The sequence below is a fragment of the Pelobates fuscus genome, chromosome 1, assembly GCF_036172605.1.
Source record: "Pelobates fuscus isolate aPelFus1 chromosome 1, aPelFus1.pri, whole genome shotgun sequence".
NCBI classification, from domain to species: Eukaryota; Metazoa; Chordata; class Amphibia; order Anura; family Pelobatidae; genus Pelobates; species Pelobates fuscus.
The window spans coordinates 354,961,969-354,989,565 of NC_086317.1; the positions used below are offsets into that span (position 1 = coordinate 354,961,969).

The 27,597-nt window shown below is 35.3% G+C and overlaps 1 protein-coding gene across 7 annotated transcripts in view; it reads right to left on the bottom strand.

The window, feature by feature from the left end:
* The window catches only part of LMO7 (LIM domain 7), a 141,772-nt gene that overhangs the window by 15,186 nt on the left and 98,989 nt on the right, over positions 1-27,597 (bottom strand). For 3 of the 7 annotated variants that reach the window (XM_063425884.1, XM_063425901.1, XM_063425906.1), the window contains 17 exons: positions 26,256-26,454; positions 22,877-23,129; positions 22,425-22,613; positions 21,795-22,076; positions 21,218-21,379; positions 19,881-20,564; positions 19,213-19,242; positions 15,068-15,185; positions 12,975-13,117; positions 11,690-12,317; positions 10,769-11,035; positions 9,290-9,404; positions 8,594-8,755; positions 7,327-7,505; positions 5,507-5,564; positions 3,461-3,517; positions 340-365 (listed from right to left, as the gene is read on the bottom strand). In XM_063425884.1, coding sequence (XP_063281954.1) covers positions 340-365; positions 3,461-3,517; positions 5,507-5,564; positions 7,327-7,505; positions 8,594-8,755; positions 9,290-9,404; positions 10,769-11,035; positions 11,690-12,317; positions 12,975-13,117; positions 15,068-15,185; positions 19,213-19,242; positions 19,881-20,564; positions 21,218-21,379; positions 21,795-22,076; positions 22,425-22,613; positions 22,877-23,129; positions 26,256-26,454 — 3,552 coding nt within the window. The remainder of the gene's footprint in view (positions 1-339; positions 366-3,460; positions 3,518-5,506; positions 5,565-7,326; positions 7,506-8,593; positions 8,756-9,289; positions 9,405-10,768; positions 11,036-11,689; positions 12,318-12,974; positions 13,118-15,067; positions 15,186-19,212; positions 19,243-19,880; positions 20,565-21,217; positions 21,380-21,794; positions 22,077-22,424; positions 22,614-22,876; positions 23,130-26,255; positions 26,455-27,597) is intronic. The other 4 variants (XM_063425895.1, XM_063425890.1, XM_063425911.1 and 1 more) reach the window with 4 other exon arrangements.

Sequence of the window (27,597 nt, forward strand, 5' to 3'; positions counted from 1 at the left end):
GATAGAAGGTCCTAACAACATATAAACCTTCTATTAAATAAGTTCCATACATTTCCATGTTAATCACAATGAGTGAGATTTACCAAGACAGGAAAGATCATGTTCTGTGTCAAGTGCCAATTGTTGAAAGAGATTCCATTGGTTTCCATGGTGACTGTTCCTAATTTAGTATTTTGTCCAAAAAATAGTACCTATTTTTGCCTTGATAAATCTCCCCTCTCCCCTAAATTGCAACAGGATACATTCCATATGGAAACTACTACTTATTTTTGAGTCTGTGATACATATAGAGGAAGTGGAGAGAAGGAAATATATTACAGATGAAGAATATCTACTCACATCAGGCACTGTCGAATCTGTACTTCCTGTTAAGAAAAAGAAGACAAGCACAAGGGAATAAAATGCCTGATAAAATTTGATTTGTTCTAAAGACTTTTCAAAAAGAATAGATCATTCAAAAACTATACATAATGCCTAAATATAGAGGTGAATATCTAAACAGATAAACCATCAGCTCACTACTAAAATAATTTGCAGACATTAAATAGTTTACACCCCTAAGGTTGGCTATTGATTTATTCTATATTTTTAAACAAATGAAAGAAAAATATAAGGCAAACGATCCTGACTTAGGTTAAACTAAAACATCGGGAACAACCACTATTAGTTAAAGGGACACTATAGTCACCTGAACAACTTTAGCTTAATGAAGCAGTTTTGGTGTATAGAACATGCCCCTGCAGCCTCACTGCTCAATCCTCTGCCATTTAGGAGTTAAATCCCTTTGTTTATGAACCCTAGTCACACCTCCCTGCATGTGACTTGCACAGCCTTCCATAAACACTTCCTGTAAAGAGAGCCCTATTTAGGCTTTCTTTATTGCAAGTTTTGTTTAATTGAGATTTTCTTATCCCCTGCTATGTTAATAGCTTTCTAGACCCTGCAAGAGCCTCCTGTATGTGATTAAAGTTCAATTTAGAGATTGAGATACAATTATTTAAGGTAAATTACATCTGTTTGAAAGTGAAACCAGTTTTTTTTCATGCAGGCTCTGTCAATCATAGCCAGGGGAGGTGTGGCTAGGGCTGCATAAACAGACACAAAGTGATTTAACTCCTAAATGACAGTGAACTGAGCAGTGAAATTGCAGGGGAATGATCTATACACTAAAACTGCTTTATTTAGCTAAAGTAATTTAGGTGACTATAGTGTTCCTTTAAATAAACACACACAAACTGTTGAGTGAGCATTGTATACTGTAATCTACTATATGAATAATAAAGCTGAACTGACAGGCACAGTGAAACTAACATGTAAATCCATTAGACGTTTTCTCTTTTTATATGCTTTTCCTGTAAAATATTATGTTGCATTATATTTAAGGTCTGCAAAATAACATTAGCAAGATAACTAGAAAGGTTACTTTATAAACAAAAAACTAAAATGTAAATTCCAGGATAAAGAATAATCTCATCTTCATTTATTCATAATATATAATATTCAGATGTAGGCAATATACAGCACTGCAGCCCCTGAGAACTAGTACTCCCATGATTCTTTGTATGCTAAGATGAGGACAGAGCATCATGGGAACCATAGTTTACAGAAGCATGCAGGACCGATGTTGCCAGGAACTGTTAACAATAAATATTTTATTATCTGTTAATATTTATCTGTGACTTTAAGATGCATCCCACAAGAAAAATAAGGAATTAAACAGTTGTGTGTTCCAGTGAGTACAGTAGGAAAGTGTTACAACAAGGACAGAGCACAAAGCAAAGACTTCACAAAAAAAACATGCATGTTAGTTATACTGAGGAGTCACAACATGCATGACACAGAAAAAGCTATGCAACCACCAAGAGAACCATAGCCTTAAATAAGCTATTGTTGGAAAATGCAAGACCTTATAGAAACTATTGATATATGTAAGCTTGAATAAATAAGTTGACACTAAACCAAGATTCTGTACAGACAAAACAAACGAAGCCATTAAATAGGATTAGAGAAAAAAATACCCCATTTGCTAATTAAAGAAAAAAATGCCTTTCCATTAAAGATTAATTAAAATTAATATGAATTTTTTACGAAGTTCCCACACTGACTTAATAGTCATGTGAAAGAAAACACTACAAAACTGTAATAATTAACATTCATTTACAGCTAACCAATGCATGACAAGTCACTGCTTCTAGCTAAATGTGAACACAATGGGGGATATTTATCAAAGTGTTCTGAAATGTGACAGTTAAATTCCATCATTAATTTAATTGTAGTTAATAAAGTGATCTTAAAAGTGACATTTTTCTTCATTCTTCACATTTCCATTTCAAAAGTCCCCTAGCGTTCGAGGTGGGGAAGAGGAGCAAAAACGTTTCTATCAGAAAAAGTAGTAAAATAATAAACTCCAATAAAGAGTTTTAATGGATTTCAAATCCCACTTAATCTTTTATATTTTTATTATTATTTTAATGGGACACTTTTTTAGAACCACTTCAAGCCCTATTGCGACTTTAACTTGATTTAGTGGTTATGGTGCCAAAAGTGCCTCGGCGCAACCCTCCCTCTGAATATTGAATGGTTTGACTTTATACCTGGGGTCTGCTGGTAATCTCTGCCCCCTCCATTATGGTTCACAGTGGTTTTGATGCCCAGAGTCTTTCTTCAAACATTGGTTTAACATAAATGGAGTTAAAAGTTAAAAATGTAGGGTATGGAGGTTTGTCTAGTTTTTCTTTTCACTTTTGCAGGCTGGTCCCTGTAATAACTTCTGCATCAGTGGTATTAGTTAGGTTTTTCATGCTCCCCCAGCAATTGAGATTATAAACGCAACTGTTATCTTGCATAGCACTTTGTATGTAACTGCTACACTGATCTGTAATATCCATTTTGACTGAATGTAATGTGCCTTTCTCCTGTCTTTTAAATAAAGAATTAAAAAGTGCTACAAGTGTGCTACAAATGTTAGATTAAAGTTTACAGGCAAGGGTTCTCTACTTTTTCTACAAGTATGTTTGATTATATATCAGCAGTATCCCTTCCTATGTTTAATCACTACATTTTATGAAGTACTGTACTCTGCATAAGAATGCCATTAAAGAATATCAAATACCAACCTATTGAAATATTTAAACGGTAAGATCTGATACGTATGGTACTATTTATCAATGTATTTGTGTAAATCTCTAAGGTTCGGCTGCCATAGTCTTTTCTCTCAAAGAGGTGAAGGTTACTCAGCAATATTTTACTAGAAAACCAGTTATCACACAAAAGAAGACCCTTTACCACATAAGTAGACCCATGAACTGTAAGATAAAGCAGCTGACCCTGAGGAAAGAAAGCATGGGTTATGTTGTATTGCCAGATGGTAGCAGTGGCTTAGAACCCAACACCATTGTTAGTCTTGAATGAACCAAGGGAAAGCCCAGCGTTAGAGCATTTATAGGATCGTGGTGGTTACCTTGCTCAAAAAACTGGGACCTCCTTTTATAGTTTTTCAAAGAAATTGGCTCAGATTCTAATTGAAAAAATACAAAAACACAACCAAATCCCAGTTAATTAATGTGTTAATATTATTAAACCAAAAAACTTGCTCCATTATTCCATGTTCCAACTGGCTGGAAGGTTCCAAAAAACATCAATGTTTAGTAAATATGTTAAACATTGGGGGAATTTTACAAGGATCAATTCTGGGCAGAAAGTGGAACAATTAGCAAGAATATTACACTGGTTGCCATCGTAAACATTCCACTTTTAGAACTGTGATGTTTATCCACAATGGCCATTACAAAAATTCAGCACAGATACAAATATACATGTAAAAAATAGCATGCACACATGTTCCATAGCAGCAAACATGTCAAAACAAGCATTTAGAGTATCATTCTTGGTTTAAAGCAGGACTGCTTTTTTTTTTTTTTTTAAATAAGTTGTTTTTTGTTAGTTTGTTTTTAAGAAATATTTGTGTAGAATAAAAAAAAATTGTCATACTATGACATGCATGATATATAAAAGGTGTGTTCTGGTGTACCGTATCAATGACCATTTGTATTTTTTTTTTTTTAAATATGTAACACAAGTAGCCACCTTTGATTACAAATCTTCTGTATATGGTTACCCTGGTCCACGAGTGAAGACCTCGGAGAATTTTAAAATGGGCTGAATATGTGACCCTTTTTATTAAGAAGTTGAGACCGCAGTATTATTGTGGAAAGGCATACAAGTGACTTGTTATATGAAACATCTGGTTCGACAAAATTTCTAAATTCTACAACTTCTACATATGTGCAACTAGAAAGTCTAAGACAATTAATCTTTATGTGACGGATGAATAGAATTACTCAATGTTTTACATGCCATGGTTACACACGGATAATAGCAAAACAGCCAATCGCAGACAGGAGAGTGAGAACAGATCTTAATGCTTTAATGTTTATTGTGCAACAGAAGAGCACAATGCACAGTACACCTTAAAAAGCACCCACTGTCTTAATTAGACATGGAAAACATCTAATAAAACAGAAACGGAGAGAGTACGCACGTCTGTGTGAGAATATAACAGTGGATGAAAATGAGGTGCCCTGGTCTGTCTGCAAAAGAAACAGGATCCACCTGACTGCTCCTTATGGAGAGTATCAGTTGTTTGTACTTCAAACTCATTAGATATTTAAACAAAGTACACATGATAAAGGATGCTGGTTTCCAAGCTAAAGGGCTGCCAAGCTGAATCGCCATTTTAAATAAAGACAATGACATTATCTAAATAAATTTAAAAAAAAAATTCAAGCTTAAAATTTGCCGACTTTTTTCACCTTTATCATTTTTAATTGAGGGTTCAATGAAACATGCCATTCATATAAAAAAGTTTCATTATTTATAAGAAGGGGGGGTAGGGAGGGTTCTAGAAGAATGGAAATTTATAGATTAATATATATTTTAAAACATTCATATTTCCATACCTATCCCACTTCAGACTTTGACCACAATGCTAGTTTTTTTTGAGCCTCTGGTTCTGATGTAGGATATACGAGCAATCCTGTTATGCCCAAAACACTTTTTACATCTGCATTTTAAACGTGGTTTCTTTTTGCATGCCTTGCTCTCAAAGCTTTAAAATGAGCCAGGACTTAAAGGAAGTTAAATATTCAGAATTAGTGCTGCCATTACATAATTTGCATGATCGCATATGATGATCTGCAAGGGAATAGTCTATAACGATCTATGTGGCAAAATACCTGCTGTATGACTTGGATTCCCTCATATGAAAAGCACCTCAAACAGAAGAAATTGGCTCTTTTGAGGCCAGCCTTGGCATGTTGTGCCCTCCCTGCATTGCGTGACAAATGCAAAATGTAATAACACATCATAATGTGTATGCTTTGTTAGGAGTGAAGTCGGAATTAAAGAAAGCATTCCCACATATATTAATCACAGGATGGTCACACATTCCATAAGAATGAGGAAAGCCTGGAAGTACAATGGATAGAAATAAGAAAAACAATATTACCTTTTTGCTTCAAACTAGGCTCATCTTGAATCCCATTCACCTGCCTGGTTTCCTTGAGCTAAGAAAACATAGAACAGATTTCAACTTGTGAGTTTTCACTGGAACGTTTCCTTTATAGAATAGGGATTTGCAATAGCAAGTCTAAATGGGTTCTACAAAAATCAATGACTAATCTCAGGAAAAACATACAGATTTTTTTTCTTTTTTTTTTAAAGAAAAAAAAAATGTTCAACAACATTTTAAAAAACATGAATTAGTTCTATGAAAATATAACTGTCTGTGGAGATATTTTCCCTCAAGCAGAATAATTGGTAAAATCCCATAACTGTACAAACTGCTTGAAAGCTAATGTAATAAACAACTCGCAAAATCATGCACAGCACAGAATGTGTATATGAAGATCTCCTTGATGGGGCAAGACTATTCTCCTTGGTCCTTAATGTTTGACGTAGTGTGACCATATTTAACCTTTATCCATTCCAATCCTACAAACTACATTATGTAGAACATTACCAGCATGATACCAGGGACTCCTTCCCCCAAATCTCCTACAGCTGCTTAGACAGTCTGTTGAACATTTATATTGCTGGCTATTGAGACTGCAGGCCTGCAATGTTGCAAACGTATTCTGGTAGATCTTTGCACATATATATTTGTTATGCACTTGATATACTCTTTGTTCTAATTATAGAGTTTATTTACTTTTGTATTTAGAGATCTTCAGTTTGCTACATTTAATGTATCTCCCCCATTTTGGTCATAGTTATTTGCTACTATTTCTGCCACACACATACTTATAGCATTTCTTCTGACCATATTACTATTATTTTTGGACTAGTCGATTCTATCCTATTAGATCCTAATTTTATTACTTGTTCGTCTAGTATCTGTGTGTTTCTCCCCCAAGAGGGATTAATAAAGAGTTTTTCGTTTTTTGCTCTCTGCGCTCCACTTTTATATTTATTATTGCAGAGTAGCTTTTTTCACATAAGGATACATGGTCTTTTTGGGAGGCAGATTGTCTTTAATCTGCAACCCATTAGTCCTATTTTTTCTTTGCATTTCTAGGGATTAGGCCCCATTGTATCTCTCCACCATCACAACCTGGTGGATGGACTTGTTCCATTCCTAACCAGTGCTGTGTTTCTCTCTAATGATTGCTCAAGGTCCATCACTACAAGACAATGGATATACCAAGCCATCATTGCAGGATATAAAACCAAAAAAGGGCCAAAGTAGTATATGCAAGCCTTTATGTCAAGAGGAGCAGGCCTGCCCAAACAGTGATACATGTAAATGCATGTCAGGCTGACATGGAGTCTCTCTGGTCAGCAATGCACTGTTGAATCTCTCTTGGATGGGCTGAATGCTCTGACAGCATTTTGCACAGAGCAAGCATATCTAATGATGTACTCGCGCTGTGCTTGCGAAGAAAATTTTTCTAGTGTACCCAGATGTAGGTCACCAGGGAACAAATCTGTGATGCTGGGACTGTCCCACCAAATCTGGGACAGTAAGGAGGTATTAACAGAGAGGGTTGGGCATCAACACCTACTCATTTAGTGGATGACCAGTATTTAAACGGCCAATGTACTCTTTCATCTCATCAAATGTGAACCAGGAGAAAATGCTGTAATTTAAAGAAATGTATGGTGTATTGTGTAATAGCAAAAATACTCATTGTATTAGCTATTTATTGGCTTAAACAGAACAGAAAACCCTATAAACGTTCTTTACATTTATTTTTACACCTGTTAACCTAAGTATTGCAGTTTGATTGGTTTGGGGTAAAAAGATAAAATAAAAACAAATTAACTTACTTTTCCAGAGTCAGGTGCGTCACTTCCCACTGTCATATTTGAAGATCTGGTAGAACTATATCCAGAACTTGCATCAATCCACTTATTTTCAACAGAACCTAAAAGTTTGGGATCCATACTGGTGAGATTGAGTGTTTTATGGCTTTTGTATGGCAGGGAAGGTGGGTCTCTGCACCAGACTGATTGGTAAGTAACAAATACAGCAACACAAACAACGAAGTGTGAAAGTGAGCATACAGAATACAAAATACAAATACAAACATGGGACAACACACACAAAAAGTGATGAAAGAAACAGACATAAGCACTTGGTTAAATTTAAGCAAAAAGACCACCTTCCCAGACATGCACTAATACAGCAGTTAACATGCAAATTCTACTTCCACAGCTACTAGAAAGAGATAGATGATAACCAGAATTTCACAAGATGAAGAATAAACTAAAACCATAACTTGTTATATAAAGAGCAGTTAATAAAAGTCTCATGTAAGTTGGTTATATAGAAGATAACTAAAAAGTTCTTCTCCACCAGGAATGTTAGTGCATATAGCAGTAGGTACATATTTATACACAGCTATACATCAATATATATCATTGGATGTTGATAAATCTAGATTTAGATCTTTCTATGGACATCTGTATGCTTGAGCCTGCTGCGTGTAGCTAGTAAAATGCATTGTTAGATACTGTCACCTTTGAGATGGGACACGGATATATGGTTATTTATCAAATATGGTGTTTTGAAGCAGCAACTTCTTTAAAGAAAAATACTGACAGGCACCAATACTAGATTTGGAGGGGCGGTGGTATAAATTAAATATAATATTATTAATAATAATAATGTGTATATATATATATATATATATATATATATATATATATATATATATATATATATATATATATATTTCTTGCTACATTTACAATCATACAATGAATTAACCGTTTGCAGAGGCCAAAGTATATGTGGAATAAAATATGCAAAAAGCACTTTTTTTTTGGCTTTATTTTTCAGAGGCTCACGTTTGATGAAATCAAGTAAATATTTATTTTACCTTTTACTTTAGAAGACTATGAAATAAAACACGGAGCACGACCATGAACGGGACCTTTGCTAGTACAAGTAGTGCCAATTTAGTGCCAGCGCAGTTTGTTGTGTAATTGCAGCTTTCATAACAGCACCAAGTAAATATCAGAATAGCCACCTGTTTCTCTCGCTGGTACATCCTGCATTAACATCCTTAATAAGACTGCCTGTGGAACTCACCATCTTTGCCATGTCGTCTGACATCTATTGTTAGGTTTCCGGTTTCTAGAGCATTATCCATGGCTTCCCTCCATTCACTATAGTCCATGGACGAAACCTTTGAGCCGTTAAGGGATAGAATTTCATCATCTACATGCAACTGAGAGAATTCTGCTGGACTCCCTGCAAAACAGCAAGCAAAGAGAACATATACAAATTGCAGCAAAGGCACCATATGAAGTAATGAACCACTTCGCTACTTGATACTCTACACACACACACAGCATCTGTAATAGGTTACACTTTATTCATGGAAAAACGCCTAACCACAATCATAGCGGAGTTCAGTGAGAGTATATTTATCATGGTCTTAATAAACATTTACTATATGAACCGAAACGTCAAACAGCAATTTTATGATGCAAGCATGTAAAGGGGAGCACTTTCATATATAATAAACACACAAACAAAAAATGTGTTTTACATACATATAGAGATAAAAAAAATTTTTGTGTGTGTACGATATCAATGCAATATATTTAAAATAAATAACTTGTTAATAGTAACCACAAACTACTAAGGATATTCAATAAGGTACCCTAGAAACATTAATCCTCTGAATACGAAGCAGATGATCCCATTATGATCAAAATGGAACAGTACTGAAAACTAAACACACAACCTATGAAATCACACAAATAAAAATTGCTAAAGTACCTGCATCAATAGAAGTTACAAAAACCCCAATGCTATTCCAATTTGTTTTAAACCCAAAGTCGTGACTGCTCCCAGGTTTCTGGTTAATGCTGATCCTCATGTCACTGTACTGCTCCTGGAAAAAAATACAAACACTTGAGTATCCAGTATCATTGACCTACAAAGAAAAGAAAATCTATCCACCAAGAAAGAGAGGCTGCACACAATATATGCTTTAATTATCCACTGACACGCCACAGCCATGAAAGAGGTCCTGGATACATTTCTCTAGCCGTGCAGGTCATATAATTCCATTCATTCTTGGTGCATTGAATCTAGAGAATAGGAACCTTGCTCATTTGTGTAGTAAGATGAGCAAAAATAATTCACGCTAAATGCTTATTCAATAATGTTCAAATGAAAGGTAAAGCCACTCCAACTTGGTAATACTTGCTCCCATTGTTGAAATGTATTCATTTTAAATATTTTCTAACACAGTGAAAATGAACTAGTACAAAGCTGATTATCTGCATTATAAGGAAAAATAATAGGGGGGGGAGCACACACATTCTGTAATGGGGGGTGGGGAGGAGTGAGGGACATTTAATTTATTTGCTGTGGAATGTGCTTATTCTACACAATAAATAAAAGGAATCTTGTACACAAACCGAAAAATATGGCCTTAGTTTTCATATGTGTAGGGAGACAAGCTAAGATTCATGCATGTGCCAGGGTTTTTGGGGGTTATTTTATTTTTGTTTGTTTTTCTCTTATTGTTACAAAAGCTTACTTCAAATTAAAAATCTCAGTCTTTTGTGTAGTTCAAGACATGTTAAGATTAAAAGAAAAACCACACACACACACACACAAAAAAAGGCAAACACTGCAACAAGTCAACATTTATTGGCTGAGAACCAATTACACCTCCAGCAGCAGAGGAGGTAAAATGCTGCAAATGCAGATTACAGGCACAATGCCCACCTTGAATCACCCAAATGGTCATAGTTCATTGAGTGTTTTAGGTACAAAACCAAACCCAACAGAGCAATGTTGTTCACCATTAAGCAATATTTTATTTTATTGTTTCCCTTTTCATATTCTGGCCATCCTAACATTTTTCTACTTGCAAACTGTGTTCCCTGAACAGTTAAACACGCAGAACACACATATAAGAGCTTCTCAAGTAGACTGTCAGATGACAATATTGTGTTTTGTTCATGAAACCATGTATTGCGAAATAAGGCAAACTTATTTCAGTCTTTAAGTTTTGTATGCAAGTAGCGTAGTAATTAGACTATTTTTGTAGAGTTGCAACACATTCATCTTATGTATATTAATGTATTGCTACAAAGCAATATGTGCGGTTTAATTTATTTTCAGTTACACATGTGTAGGGAGTACTCCCGTGGGAAAAAACTTGGTGCCATGAAAGGCATGACATTATAAACTAGCTGAAACTTTGAAATTGGTCAAAGTGTATGAGTGCAAGTCTTAACTTACTAGTGTGTCTGGGCTCTTGGCTTGTTGTAAGCCTTTAGATACAACAGAAGATATGACGGAGACTGATTCCGCAAGGGAAGGCTTCTCCTGCTGATTTGCCGATAGGATGGGCTTTGTAGAAGAGCTTTTCGGAAAGTATTCATTATTATCGTCTAAATCATCCTCTTCACTTTGGCCAGAACTGCTGGGTCTATCAACTTTGAAATATGTATTGAATGTGGAATCCTTCCTTGTAGTATCCCCATTGTACTTTCGAGAATCATCCAGCTAAAACAAAAATATATATTAAGTAGCATTATTTTTATTATCAATAAAGGCTTGCTTTAGTAGAAGAACCTCAATTTATACACTAATTCTCAACTACTACACTACGATCATGTTTATTTTTAGAATGAATGATTCCTGTGATTCCAAATTTATAATCACTGAAGTCCAATATGACTACTGATGCGATGTGACTACTTAGTGGTATACAGCATGCAGAATTTATACCCAATATAATGTGTGCTCAAGTACTAGGAAGTATCTTTACAACACCAAAATAAAAAATTTAGGAAAAATAAATGATTTGTGTTGGCCGTGTTTCCAAATTGTTATTTTGCTCTAGGTATAGCGGTTGTTGGCACAGAAGATGGGAATCATGGAGAGATAAGAAAAAGGAAAAAGCAACAACTAAACAGAAGACCAGCAACCAGAGGTATTCCAGGACCCCATTGACATTAAAGATGGCCCTGACAGGTGTGTATTTTATCAAAAATTCATGTCAGTTTATCTTTATTTGACAATATTATTTAGTACAAGATTGTGTAGCAGAAACATGGAGGAAAACCTGGTGTTCGTTAGATGTTTAGAATAAGGCCAAAGTGGATAAAACATAGTGAATAAAAACATTCCAAAGAACATAAAATGTGCATTTCTTACAGTGAAGGATTTGTAGAGTGGAGTGATTCCTTTTGAGTGGATACCAAAAGGTCTTGGGGTGATCACAGAAGACAATCTTGATGTATCAGTTTTCTGGTAACTTCTTGGCAGAGAAGCAGAGGGGATAACTGGCCTGGTTTCTGCATTTAGTGAGCTGTACGACTGTGGCGTGTCTGACCGTCTGCTTGGTTCAGCAGGAGGAGAATATGCTTGGTTTTCAGGACTTTTTACTGAGTAAGTAGTAGTAGTGACTTTAGTTTTATAAGGTGTACCGACATCAATTGTGTAACTTTTTTCCAGCAATCCCTTAGGGTGATTTGTTTCAGTGTTGTCAGACTGTTGAGAACTTTGTACTGTGCTTCCTTGCTTACTCCAGAAGGTGGTATCTTTGTCAGAGTCATCAGTGGATTTGGAGAGGGACTCTGGTTGCGTTGTTTTTTCTTCTTGTTTCTGGGAATTCTGAGTGGAGTACACAGTACTTTGCACGGTCATTGTATAAGGAGTATCTATAGTATAACTTTTTTCTAGAGCTGCCCTTGATGTAGTCTTTGAATCATCAAAAATATCATCATTTGAGGAATACAATCTTCTGTGATCATGGTTTGAATTATCAAGCTCTCTGTTCTCTCTTAAAATAAAGAAAGGAAAAAATATATTTTATTTACACACATACAACATACACACAGCAAAAAGCAATATTTTATTCAATGCCAGGTAAATACAAAAACTGCAATAAAGAAAAAAAAAAATCACTAATTTACTTGAGTGAACCTAGTAGTAACTTTACTCATGCCAGAATGAAGATTGCAGCACGATCAGCCGAAAGAGAAATTGTCACAAAAGCAGATCACCCACCATGAGACTCACCCACTGTGTTATTTGGAGTATATTGGTAGCAATTGCTGACAGACTGTTTTTCCATTTAAAAAGGTAATTTTGCATCTTAGAGATATGCAACTTTGTAATGATCTCAGTTCTGCGATTTCCCTTCCACTAACTCATGGAAGTCTATAGAAACTGATAAGAAAAGCTTGGCATGACAAGACATTTGAATATTTCAAACATAGCAATGCATTAGAGACAATGCCATGCTACGTTATGTACTGCAGCAATGCACATGTATCTGAGTAAATGTTATGATTTCCCCAAATAATTTCTAAAATTATTGTTGTATAAATATAAGAACTAATTAAAATCAAGGACTATATTTTTGGGTACAAGTTCAGAATGTTAATTTGTTTTGCTTTAAAACGCGATTGATGGCTGAGATGAGATTGACCCTTACCTCTCCTGGCGCATTTTTCTGAATGTTTTGTATGTCCTTTCAGGGGCCTCATTCACAATTTTCTCCAGCTCTTCTCGTTCTTCCTTTTTTTTCTGAAGGTCTGAAGTGAAGCTTTTCCGACGATTTTTCCATTTTGCAAGGTCCTACACCAAATGTAATAAAAATCCAATTATCAGCTGCCGTCAATGTTTAGGTTTAAAGTTCTAACATTCTAAAAGCAGTGTACATCATTTTAGGAGGCACTTTCTGCACTGTTTCAGATATTATGAGGGGGGAAAAGTAAACAAATTAATAGACCAAACAGAAAGTGGGGGGAAACAGAAGTCAGAATGTTCTTTGGACGAAGTGAACACTATTTAATATGCAATGGAAGAGATTAAGGTTTTTGAATTATTAGAAATTGTTCAAAGGGGTCATGAAATTAGAACTGTGAGGTATAAAATACACCGTTTAAATAAACGTTTGAGCTCATTTTACATTTCTGTTCTTTGACCATAAAAATAAATTTGTGCTTCTGAGATTGCAAAACAATCTGCATACTAATATCACAGTCCCAAACTAGCATGTTAATAAATGCATAACATTGAATTGTACTGGAGATCATGAAACATATTAAAATGGTTCCAATCTGTGTAAATATTTGTAGACACTTAAGATTTAACAACTTGCTACTAGAATAGTAAATTGCGGCTAGTGCAAAAAAAAAAAAAAAAAAAAAAAAAAAAAAATTTTTTTGGGGCACTTTATTAGAAACCTGTTAAAAGAACCCAACAGCTGACTATTTGCAAAGCGGAGGTATGAAAGTGCATGAACAGTAGCTTTTATGTAGGAGACAAACTAAAGCACCAATTCTACTCTTGGAGTGCACCAGGAATTCCCAGGTACACTCTAACACTGGCCTGAATTGTCTTCTCTGTCCCTCATTTATTTCCTCTGTGTGCCAATCTTAATCTCTATGTGACCAAACATGTCTTATATTTTAACTATGGATTTAAGTTAAACCTAGCAGAGACTTTAAAAATAAGTAATTGCAGTTTACTTAATGGATAAAATTAAAGGGACACTATAGGACCCGGTCAGACCACTTCATCTTATTGAAGTGGTATGGATGCAATGTCATTGTCATTTTAGAAAATGCAATGTTTATATTGCAGGGTTACGTCTGCCTCTAATGGCGGTCTACCAGACAGTCACTAGAGGCGCTTCCTGGTCTTTCACGAAGTTTGAGTCCATGAAATGACCCTGAACATCCTTCTAAATCTCCATAGGAAATAATTGATTCAAAGCTTTACTTTGAGGAAACTTTAAAGCGTGTGCAACACATGCTCTTTAGATACACCCTTCTTTAGGTATCAGCTGATGATGGAGGAAGAGGAGCCTGACCTAGCACCAAGGGACATCAGCGCTGGAATCAGGAAAGTAAAAAAAAAAAAAAAAAAAAAAAAAGGATTATTTAACCCTTTACTAGCCACCAGAGAGGGAGGAAGGGGGCAGAGGGTCACTATAGTATTAGGAATACAGTTTTTTATTCCTAACACAATAGTGTTCCTTAAAATGTACTCCATGAACCAGTAATATTCACTTTTTAATTCAAGAACAATCCTGGTGCATACCCTCATAATGCCTTAAGATTTCTCTATAAAATAACCAAGACTTGCTCCCAGTAGACCAAAAGTAGAGATTATGGCAGCAGACGAAGCATAGCATTTAATAATCAGTGAAAAAAAGCTGCCAATCACCTTTATTTTATATACACCAAAAAACAGCATTGTTATATAGATGATATGAATGGAAGAATCAGCCATACAAACAGCTAGCGGGAATTTACAGCCACCAAATGTGTAAGGCTGAGTAAATCAGACATTTCTGGTCTAGACACAACATCTAAAACTTAAGGGATCAAGACAAACACAGTTAATAATCCAGAACCAAGTATCTGAAAGTGTAAAGCAGCCTTAACTAAACCATTCACAAGAACAGCACAGCAGTACGACACATTATGAAAAGGTGTGTCGTATACAGGACTCAAACAAGATAACACACAAAAACAAATATATATATATATATATCTAAAACAAATATGGACTACTTACATCTTGCCATTTTTGATCTTGTTCCTGTATCTCACTTTTTATTTTCTGCATCTCTTCAAAGCGCATTTGTCTGAGATTTTGGAGCTCTTCTGCACTGATGCTTTCTACCGATTTGCTCCTGTATTAGAATTGAAAAAAATATATATTTCTTCTTGTTTTTAATCTGTGCAGTTGCTACTCAAGATAAAAGGAAAAAAAAAAAAAAAAAAAGCCAAAAGGAATGTAACCATGCAAGCTCAAAAGCAGGTAAAAATGACTTCTAATAATTCAAAACAACATATCATGCAAGTGTGATGAGAAGCAGAAAGAACCATGCATAGAACACATTACTGTTAATGTATTTCACATATTTATTTTTAAGTACCAAAATTTACCTTTCAACTTGGTTATCAAACATTTATTTCTCGAATAACCCAAATGATTTAAACATTTGAAAAGTAATGAAAAACAGACATCAGCACAGAAGTATGTAAAGTCACCAAACTTTGAGTCAGTTTGGATGTACAGAATAAATGGCAAACTAACTATACTTCTTGAAAGTCTAGTGCCGTGAAAGTGTGCAAACTTGTAGAAACATGGTAACAAATGCACTAAAATGTTCCTTCTACAGCTGTCATGTTTATGATGCTTGGCGTACCCAGGTCAGGTTGCCTGCTGGGACAAACAGTTTAAGCACCTCTGAAGCAGGATTAAGACATTGAGAGCTGCACAGAATTGACATTAGTCAGCCAGGAAATCTAGTTTAGAAACTGGATGATGACACCCTAGTGACACTACCACACAGGAGTCGTTACACCTCTGGTAACAGAGGAATTAATCTCAGTAAGACGTTTCACAGAAGGTCAACTCTGGGCTCCAATGCTCCCTGGTGATCTTGCGAAACCACAGCCACTAATTGACTGAGACCCAGTGACACTTTACTTACCGTATATACTAGTCTATAGGTCAATCTCGTCTATAAGTAGAGTTCAGCTTTTTGACCAACAATTGTGAAATATGCTATGACTGGTGGATAAGTCGAGGGTAAAACTTCGGGCTATGAAATTCTGTGATTTTTATAATTTTGTCAGATTTTACCTAGATAAAGATCCTGGAATAATCAAACAGTTATGGTACCTACTTCTCTGCATCTCAGTGCACACACCCAACCCCAGAGCGATTAGTTGACCATGCCTGAACGCGGCAGGCACATGTGGCTAGTGATCCTGCTTGCGACTCACTAGAGCCACCGCTGCAATAGTGACGTGGAAAGGGTAGCGATAGGCAGCCGTCATCAGCTGCGATGATAGCAGCAATCGCTGCACTGTATACTAAATCATGGTCGGTGTATGATTGACTCCAGGCGTATCACACCATATACTTGTATCTAGATCTCCATAAGTTAACACTCTGCATACTCAAAACTAGCAGGTACCGTGGATAAGTCGACTCTGCAACGAAGTTTACGACTAAAATTTCTCTACGTATACACTAGTATATACAGTATGCAGTTTGACATGGAGTTAATGATGAAACGCTGTACATACACAGACACCAGGCACTATGACCATTTCAAATTACTGAAGTGGTCATGGTGTCTTGAGTAACCCTTTATCACAGCTCAGATTGTTAAACAAGGGACACAGAGATTGTACAAACAGAATAAAAAATGAATTCAAAAAGTAATATCCTGTACAAAAATACTCTGCAAGTTTCAGCATTCAGGTACACTCATTTTTTTTCCCCATGGTTGACGCGAACATGGTGAAAGCTTTATATTAGACCTGGTTATTTTTGCTTCTGTTGCACATTAAATATGAATACTATTAGCCCTAACTACAGTGTACAGGTACGTTATATTCAATACTTTGTAGGTACAGTAGTCAGTAGGGGCTCTTTAAGAAGAAAGTTTTGTTGGAACAGGAAATGTATTCTTCTCACAAACGGAATGTAAAAAATCTGAAAACTGCATCTTTTCTAAGCCACTTGTGCGCACTTCACTTTCAGGTATTTAACATACTGCATTCTGAACTGTGTTTATTTGGATATTATATTACATCGTCTCTACACACTTGTTTCTTTAGTTTTAAACTAAATACGCGTGCAGAATTTGTCATGCAAAATTAGGACACCAGCATGCTTAATATACCACACAGCGGGTTAAATACTCAATATATTCCTAAGAATCCACATGACTGACCCACCTGAAGTCTCAACGTGAATAAATACTATTTGATAAAGTAGTAGTATTAGCCTGAGAAACATTGAAGAATTGCTTTTTACCTTTTAATGCCCAATACATGTATGTGCAGCTCCAGCACAAAGAAAATTTAAAAAAGAGCAGTTAGTGAAAGTGAATAGTTTAAAACATTCTTCTACATTCAAACGTTGTAACCAGCCAATTGGATATACTATCACAAGACAAGCTCAAGTGAGTTTTGTAAAAATAATAATTTTAAGTGGTATTTAATATTGTGATGAACATTCGCCACCTGTTTCGCAGATACCTTGGCTAAAAGCTGGCACAGTGAACAGACTTGCATAAAAATGCTAATAAAATAAGCACAGACATGTTTTTTTACACAGATTATATTGAAATGTGGGTTGGCTGCAAGTGCTTGCATTGCATACTGCATCTCCAAAAAGTCAAATTAATGAAAATACATCTCCTTAAAAATATCAGCATGCTTACCCTAAAAGTGATACAAAAGCCAGACCCACATTTATGTCTATAAATAGCACATCATATCAAGATATCAATATCTATATAGAATACTTATGCTAGAGAATATATTTGCTCAAGTTTGCATGAACGGAAAGAATATTAAGCATTCTAAGAGCTAGTTTGTTATTTTGCATCCTCCGCAGGGCATTGCCTGCTTATCACAATGCAAACGGATACCCCAGCTTTATGCCAATGAGTCAATGTTCAGACGACTGCTCTTCAATATATCATTGTGCTGCCAAGAAACAAGGTTAATTAACAAGGCGTTCTTTCAGCAATGCCAGATCAATACAAGGTGCCTTGCTGAACAACTTTTACTAATGTAAGGCATCATTCCAAAGAAATTACATTAAATTAAGCCTGCATTTACCTTTTATTGAAGTTAATGGTTTTGAACATTATTCTGTACTACTAGGCACACACGTCTGTCGATGTGCCCATACTCTAAATATTTATCACCACTGTACCAATAAATAAAATATGGGACCCAATGTAATCTTACGAAGCAAGTTACAGAAAATTCAGCACATTTTTTAGAGTGAAGCTATGGAGTAAGACTGACCGCATTATACAGCATATAAATTTAATTTCAGAATTTGAATCAGGATGAGACCTTCAATCTTTTTCATGCACAATATTTAAAAAAAAACGAACCAACAAATGAGTGTTACATCATGATTGGCCAGGTAAGGCAACTATCATGAGGGGGTAATTAGTATTACATGTGCCCCATTTGGATACGGTGGGCAGTCTATGGTCTACACTTGAGAAGCACTTTCATAACACTGCATATTTTATCTAAACATAACTTCAGCAAATAATACAAAACTACCCGAGCCAATTTATATGCTTCACTTACTTTTCATATAGAAAGTTTATTAACCCCTTAAGGACACAACTTCAGGAATAAAAGGGAACCATGACGGAATATTTCGGTCATGTGTCCTTAAGGGGTTAAGGAGCCCTGGTCTCATTTAAAATTACAAACTAGGCACCCAGAGAATACTTACAACACACACACACACACACGTGTATATCACAAATACAAATGATTTAGTATAATTTCTTAGCAATACAGTACACCATTGGACAAGACGCACATTCGACTCACAATAATGTCACAAAATCTGTGCATCCATAAAGGAGTTAAATGTATGTAATTTTAACATTAGGAGCTTGATGGCATTTCCTATTTGTCTTAGGTTTTCACGGCAGCATTACAATGTTAAAGCCAAAACAAACAGCCAAGTAAAACTAAGCCAGGATGTATATTAGAACAGAAAAGACTTGTTATTTCTAGTGATGTAGTCATGCACAATACTCTAAAGCAGCATGCATGTCTAAGGACACTGGCATCCCATAATGCCATGCTGTGTGGCATTGCAGCGAATACATGCTGCTAAAGCAATAGGTTACTTGCGTCGGCAGAAAGCAGACTTACCCACTGTTAATGGATAGCTTTTCCATCAGTCTGAGAAATCAGAAACAAAAGTGTTTGTATATTTTCTCTACAATATAATTGTAATTTTAAATAAATAACAGCATACAATGTATTCATGCAGATTTAACTTCCCACTATTGTGTTTAAAATAGATCTCGGTAACAAACCATACAAATAAATGGCACCCAAGTAAAGTCAGAAGCTTAAAAATAAAACCAAACATGCAGAACCTTTTTTAGAAGTTGCTTTATAGAGAATGTGCTTACCAATATGCTCTTAATAAAAATTGCAGACTAGTATTTTTTATTTTATTTTTTAAACACATAAAACCAAAAAAGGTCTGTCTCAAGTAGCATTCAGTACAACTTAATGTCAGGGCCTGGCTTCAAATAGACCATGATGGGTCAAAACATTGCCAAACCCACCCTGGTGGAGTAAACCTCCTTTCAGGTGACATTTGGTGTTGCAACCTAATTATTGTATATCACGGTTATAGAGTTTATATGAAGATAACTTTTTGTGTCTGCACCCAATCACACTCTTGGAGGGCCTGTTCTCCATAATTATTTACATTTATGGGATACATGCAGGTCAGTCCAAAAATATCAAGCTTACAGACCACAAAAACACCATCATTCCAAGATATGTGTAAAGGAACACATTCTGACCTTTGAACCAATTGCCGTTTCTTGTGCCTAATTTTACTGGCCTCTCTAATGTCCTCCCACTTTTTTAGATCTTCTTCATTACAAGGCCCAGGAGTAAAGTCTTTTGGCTTTTTGGATTGATGCGATAAGTTAATTTTTCTAGTTAACATGTCATCTTTCTTAGATTTTTCGGATGAGTTGATCACTCTGCCACAGTTTTCTCTTGTCTTAGATTCTGGAGTTTTCTTCACCTCACAAAGAAACTTTGACTGCAACTTTTCTGGTAGAGTCCATGGTTCTGGAAAAGGTACTGGATTGTAATTATCAGGAGCACCCGAGACATGAATCTCTTTTGGCTCTGTCTGAACTCTCCGAACAATCATATCATCCTTTAACAAATCTGGAATTTCAGATTCATCCTGGTTTGCTTGCAGTACTATGTCTTTCTCAATTTCCCATACTTGAGTTAAAGGTGTTCCAAGATTAATGACTTGGTTGAGATGAAAAGTTCCTGTCTTCCTCGCAAACAAATCATCATTTTCAAGGTTTGGTAAAGGACTTGAATGGTCATCCACAAGATCAGTTTGTACATGTGACTGAGAATTTACAACTCTTGGACCTGCTGTGGGATCTGGTTTGGGTATACTTTCAGAATCTAGTGCATCGGAAGCTAATTTTTGTAGTGCTTGAAGCAAAACAAACTGACTACAAACCCCAGGTAGGAAAGAAAAGAAAGAAAAGAAAGAAAAGAAAGAAAACTTGATATGAGAAATGCTACTGAAAGTGAAATCACATCGCAGCAATGTTTTAATACAATTTGTAAAACCATTAAAAGCTGTAACATGCACATGGTTTAAACATCATGTAAAGCATGTTTGTTTGTTGGGGTTTCTACAAATTGTCAGGTGTGGATACGCATTCCAATATGGTTGATCAAGGTGTTTTGTGGTTCAAATGTCAAAGGAAGGAGAGGTTATGTGATAGCTGTCAAGAAATGCTTCGAGCCCAAAACCTCTTCTGTGCATATTTCTATCTGGATTGTATTCTGTGTTATAATAAAAATAATAAATATTCTTGGGGGCCATTGGGGCTATGTGAATCTAGAATGCAATTGGTTGATCCACTAAATATTTGTTATGGTATGAAAACGGACAGAGAACTGTGCCAAATTCAATGCACTTGCCCTTCTATCGCTGTGTAAGCCAGTGTTAACATTACACATATATTAGTAATTTCCATTTTTGAATGTATGATAAGGGGAAATTAGGACATACATTAAGGCCTATTAAATAAATGATAACCTAAAGATGTCAGCTTTAACATGAACACGGTCATGCAAATCATGCTACTTTATCAACCTTGGTTTTGACTCTGATGTGTCACCTCCCTCAATGTCCTTTTTGTTTTTGGAGAGCGTTTCAAATTCAGATATTAGTTCTCTGCTCAATTCCACATCACTTTTAACCTTACTGGTTGATCCAAGATTAAATGTTGTTAAAAAGTCTTCTTTGGGATGCTTACTGCAGAGTAATTAGTTAAAAACAAAGTTAGAATATTGAAAAGGAAAAAAAATATATAACACAGAAGGAGAGAAGGAAGATGGATCATTCATGTTATCTTTGGAAGACCTACTTTTTAGAATGTGTGATAACATGGGCATTTGTATAATAGAATAGAATAGAATAGAAAAGAAAAGAAATCACTTTAAAGAAGGTTAGGATAATATTAATAAGTGGTAAAATGTATATATATTTTTTAAATGTTACTAACCCCAATGCATTCAGACAAAATTTATATTTTTTAGTTCGATTACATTATGTAAAAAATCATAGGTGATGGCATAAATATTAGTATTTATATAACTGATAATGATGGAAATTGGCATTTGATTTTGAAACTCTTCCTGGATACAACAGTCAGTGTATGAGGACCAACCTGAATCCCTGAAACTCATTGTACCATGGTCTAGTACAAGCGCTTGTTCGAATTACTTTTTGATGTGGTATATCCAACTGCACGTTTCGGCCCACATTTTCAAAACAAACAGAAGGCTTTAATTGTTGAGCAGATAAGTTGACCTTTCTGACATATAGATCATCCTTCACAAGATTTGGAAAGCCTCTACCATTGTCCTCATCTTCATCTGAAGATAATGTGGAGTACTCATAACGATCCATTGATTCGGTTTCTTTTTGCATCCTCACATTTGCTTTCAGGCTAATGTAGGAGACAGCCAATGAGTTAGCAAGCTTCTTTTATTATTTTACAGCATGCTCAACATGCTTTTAATGAAGCCACACAAAACATTTGTTAAACAGGATTTCAAGATTTCCTTTTGGAAAACAATCACTACTTTTAGTTTTTGCTGTAATTTGTTTTACCAATAACATGTTCTTTATATTTAGCACTAAATAATGAGAAATAGCATTAAAAAGACATGCTTTGTATATCCTTGGTAAGATTCCAATGAGAAGCAGATTGTAAATATTTCGTGCAAATTCAAACAGGTAACACTCTTTGAAAATTAGCAAAACATTCCATTGATCGTAGTTCAGCTATTCAAACCTGCATGGTTCTTTACGCGAGTTTTCTTGATCAACATCTTTTACAGAAGGAGTTTGAGTGCCAGATTGAGGAATGGAAAGTTGATCAGAGGCAACAGGTTTGGAAGACCTGCTGCCCACATGATATTTTCTTTTTGCTAAATCATCGAGTACTAAGTCTGGTAACTTCTTGTCATCTTCAGAGTCCGAACTGTTCGGAAATGGGGGTTTAGCACAGTGATCTATTTAATAATACAACTAACATATAAAACAAACGTACACCCACCAACATCGCTTCAGCTCTAATGACAGTCGCCTAACTGCAAAAATAAAATTAGAATGCCAATTGAAACAATATAAAAGGAAAAACAAATTGGGTGTGGGCCAAATTTACCTTAAAAAAAAAAAAAAAAAAAAAAAAAAAAGCAATCCCTAAGCCAACTGAAGGAATATTTTTACAGAAACAAGGAATACCTGGAGAATGTGCCATCCGACTCTGTAAATACAGGGCTTGCCCAGCTCCTTCTATTGTCTTCATTCCTGTCTATCTTCTTTTTCCGAAGTGGTGCTGGCATGTAAGTGGGTGCTTTAGCTTTACTTGGTAGAAACTGATTAAAGGTTGAAGTGGCTTTGGGCTCCACAGTTAAGACCCTCCGATAAGACATATCATTTTTGGTTGGATCCTGCATTTTGTCAGTGACTTCAGACTCTGTGTCACTTTCTCCACCTGCAGAGAACATGATGGGAGAGATAATGAACAAATAACCTCAAAACTAAACCTACTAGATGACTACATTATACATTAACTAATAAAGAAATTTAACCTTTCCATTCCCATAACAGATTTATTACCCTAAACTTCTAAATCATAGATTTATTTCCCCCGGCCTCTAAAACAAGTAGATACATGCTGTTTAATTGTTTCCATTGCCCCAGAGGTCTAAAAGAACCCAACTATTAAAGGAACACTCCACACACCAAAAGCACCTTAGCTGCAGAAGTGCTTTATGTATGAAGAGTGTCTCTTTTCACTTAACAAAAAGTGCAGATTTCAATAGAAATTGCCACTGTTCTAATATAACCTTGTAACATCCATTTGGCAGTCAGTCAGACAAGCCATCCTGTAACTTCCTGGTTGTTTAGTTCAGTGTAGCTCAACTCAAGAGTCAGGCAATTGCTCAGGGAACCTTGCCTTGCAAAGACTTTCCAGGGCAGCATTGGGAAGTCTGTAATTGGACAGTCAGTGAATGTCTGAGCTGGCGAAGAAGGGGAGAGCTTGCAAAAACTGTAGATGTAATCAGCAACTGTTTTTTGGATATACCCCCAATGACAAAGAAGAATATTTTTAAACGCATGCATGTTTTCAGTGGTGGTATATTGACTAAATTGTTAATAAAAATTTAAAATTAAAATGTTTTCAAGTGGAGTGTTCCTTTAATATGAAAAACGCGTTAGAGAACAGTGTCACGAATACAATTTTGATTTCTTTAACTTTTTTCAATTCACTCCTTTTTGAAGATCACAAACAAAATATTAATTTAACAGACATATGATATTTCATAATAACACTGACCTAAATAAATGACTGTATGAAGCCAACGTTGTGATCTTAATTTACATATTTGAAACATAATCCTGGGTCACACAAGATCATGAAGATCTAGCTCTACTTCAAATGGTTGCATTTTATTAGTCTACAGGACATCGCTCATTTGGGGTATTTCCAAGAGAGGCTTCAGGCACTCACTGGGCTCAAATGTTAAACAGATTTATTGAACCTTCATGCATACATCAACATTTTAAACTCTTTGTGTAATGTAAACCGTTGCTGTATATGTAATATTTCAATAAACCTGCTTAACATTTGCGCTCAGTGAGTGATTGAAGCCTCTCTTTGGATGTATTATTTGTAAGGGTTGTGCTGGCCCAGGGTCAGTTAAGCACCCGCTGGATCCTCTGAATGAGTGCGGTCCCTTCCTTTTCCTTTGGAGATCACTCGTTTTTGGGACATTTTCTTTAACATGACCGTGAATATCAAATGGCCTTTGATCAAGAAAATACCCACAGAACAAAGTTTCAATATGGTAATAATGACAATGTTAACATTGTTACATGTAAGTAACAGGACTCTAGAATATGCCCATGAAGATTATAAAGAATATCAATTTCTAAGACAACTAAATATTTGCATCGATACCCTGCCCAAATGTTTTCATTATTTTTTATTTCTTGATTTGCTCTTAAGAAAAAAAAAAAAAAGTCCTATAGACGAAGAAACACTAAATTTATGGGTTGCAAGATTGTTAAAGTCGATAAAATATTGTGGCCAAACTGTCACAAGGTGACAAATACAAGAAAGTCAATGCTGCTCCAAGCACATCACATGCATTGACTGCTTAACAAAATGTTATGTTACAAGATTCAAAATATTATCTCAGCACTTGTTTTTTACATATAGAATAAAAAAATGTAAAAAAAAATTAAAAAAACTTTCACTTTAAAGTGAATCTGCATCCAAAATCTACCATAAACATGGTAGTACTGTTCCGAAACAATGTAATAGATATTGATATGCAAGATTAATGGCCAAAATAAATGTATAATATGAGGGGGTTCTTTGGGGTTTCTTAGGCTTTGTTTAACCCCTTAAGGACACATGACATGTGTGACATGTCATGATTCCCTTTTATTCCAGAAGTTTGGTCCTTTAAGGGGTTAAGCAGATGGCAGGTCAGAATTGTAGAATTGTATACATTCAAACCAACCAAAGGACAGCAGACTACACCGAGAAAGAGAGAGAAGAGACATGAAAAGAGAGGGAAGGTAAGGCAAGGGACCCCAGATCCAGGGGAAACCTAATTTGTGATTTTTTTATTTATTTTTTAATCAGCAACTTAGAATTCTGAGATTTTATTGCCTAAGGGAAAAAAAAAAGTATGATATTTAATCAAGATATTGAAACACCGTAAATAGATTTATGATCAAAACTGTGTTTCCCTGAAACATGAAAGCTACAAAAAGATACCAGGAAAAAAGGAACATGACTTTAAATACATTTGACAATTTTTCAGTGTAGTTGAGTCCAGCCTCCAAACAAAATATGATATTTCCTGAGATGAGCTCACTTGGATAAGCATGATGGCTCTCTGGACCAAATACAACACTGGGCTAATGGGTTCTCATCTATTTCAACCAGACACCTTTCCAAATGAATAATTCTCCTTTATATCAGTTGCATATGAATTCAGGATGATTGTTATGGAAAGGAACCATCTTAACTAGCTCAGAGCCAAAAATCTAATTTTTATTTTATCATCATAAAGCTTCTTATCTTAGTCAGGATACTTGGTGATCTTAAAAACTGGACTAGAGGCTGTGTTTATATTTGCAACAAGGGTAAGGAAACACAGAACAGGCATCTAGGTGGGAAACACAGAAGTCACAAAGCAATGAGATCATATGAAATATACTAAGAAAGGTGGGTGAGGATGTTTTGAAATATGATGGAATTTGATACAAAATCAGGAGGATAAAGGTAGTAATGGTTGAGAAACACAGTTTTGACTTGCATTGTTTTTTCCTAGCCCCCCAAATCTTCAACACAATGAGTGAAAGCAGGTGTCACATTTCTAGTCTTTTATATGACAGCTTAGAGTTACAAAAAATTTAAATAGGTGGTATATAAATACATGTTTTGCATTATTAGCCAGGATGTTTGCTAGCTCAATGTGTAAATGTTTTTTTTTTTTTGTTTTTTTTTTTAATTACCAAGATTCTTTAATCAAAATGCGAATTAGAAAAAGAGAAAACCACAACCACAACAGAACTGCATTAACTTTTATGACAAACATACCCTCGCTACTCCCTTTGATGGTTGTATCTGATGAAAAACTTGTGTAGGACCTGGAACCAAAGGAGTCCAAGCTATCCCAGGAATCGTCTCGTCTATGCACAGTACCAGGAGAGTGATTTTCTCCTCTCTCACTATACCACAAATCACCACAACCACTGTCTCGACCACTCTTTTTCAATGTGCTGGAGTCCTCTAGTGCCTAATTAAAAAAGGACAATAGACAAAATACAAATTAGACCATTGCTAAATGCATATTCTTACATAATTTCTACCACTAAACCTGAATTAGGAATCTGTATATACTAAGGTAATCTGTAAAATAAGCTTAATTACAGCAATCATCAGGCTTTTAAATGAAACTAGAGGGCTGAAATAAAACATATTTGATCCTCATTTAGGTGTGGTATATTATAAAAAAAAAAAAAAAAAAAAAAATGATTTAATTGTGCCTCATCTCACAGTTTATACATGAATTTCTAAGTAATGCTTTCATTCAAAATTACTTCTCCCAGAAGTGTGGATAATTACTCTAAAACCTACTGAAAGTGTTTAGCAGCATTTATCAAACAGAATGATGGCAAACAATTTTTATTTATTAATGTCCCACTTAATTGTCAAAAGAAGTAATGAAGTACTTTTCGTTTGTCTACAAGTGGCAGACTGGAATGTTTAGAGTGTTGCTGTTCTGTGAGCACTCCAAAACCAAAGTGATGGGCAGATACAGCAATAAATATCTAGATTAAAATATATATATATATATATATATATTTTTTTTTTTTTTTTAAATAACTTATTTTAATTGCTAAAAAATGAGAAACAAATGCTCAGTAACAATATAGTTATTACAATTGACTCATGACATGCAGAACAAATAAATAGGGAGTTGGAACACAGACGGTCATTGGTTGGGAACGCAATAATGATCTGCAAAAGACATGGACCCACCCTTAAGAGTTTATTCCAGATTCAGCAGATGGAAGGGAGTTACATACCACACCATAGTCTTGTTCTTTAATATATTCATCATGGTTATTTTTGGATACTGTAATGTTGCAGCCTGCATGACTAAGCAGGGAGCTAGTCTACTAATGACAAGTAAATATGAATATTTAATTGTCATCTATTCCGAGAAATTATTTTTCAATCAAGTGCATTCTTTACGAATGATTAATTCAAATTTGAACTTTTTTGGTTTACAGTTTCCCTATTATCTAATGGTTTCAGTCTTCAGTCATACAGTATGAGATCGGTTGACTGCATTGGATGGGTGGGTGTATGCATGTGTACACACATTTCATATTATGCAATATGGGTTTATACATATGTATTTATCATACAGTAA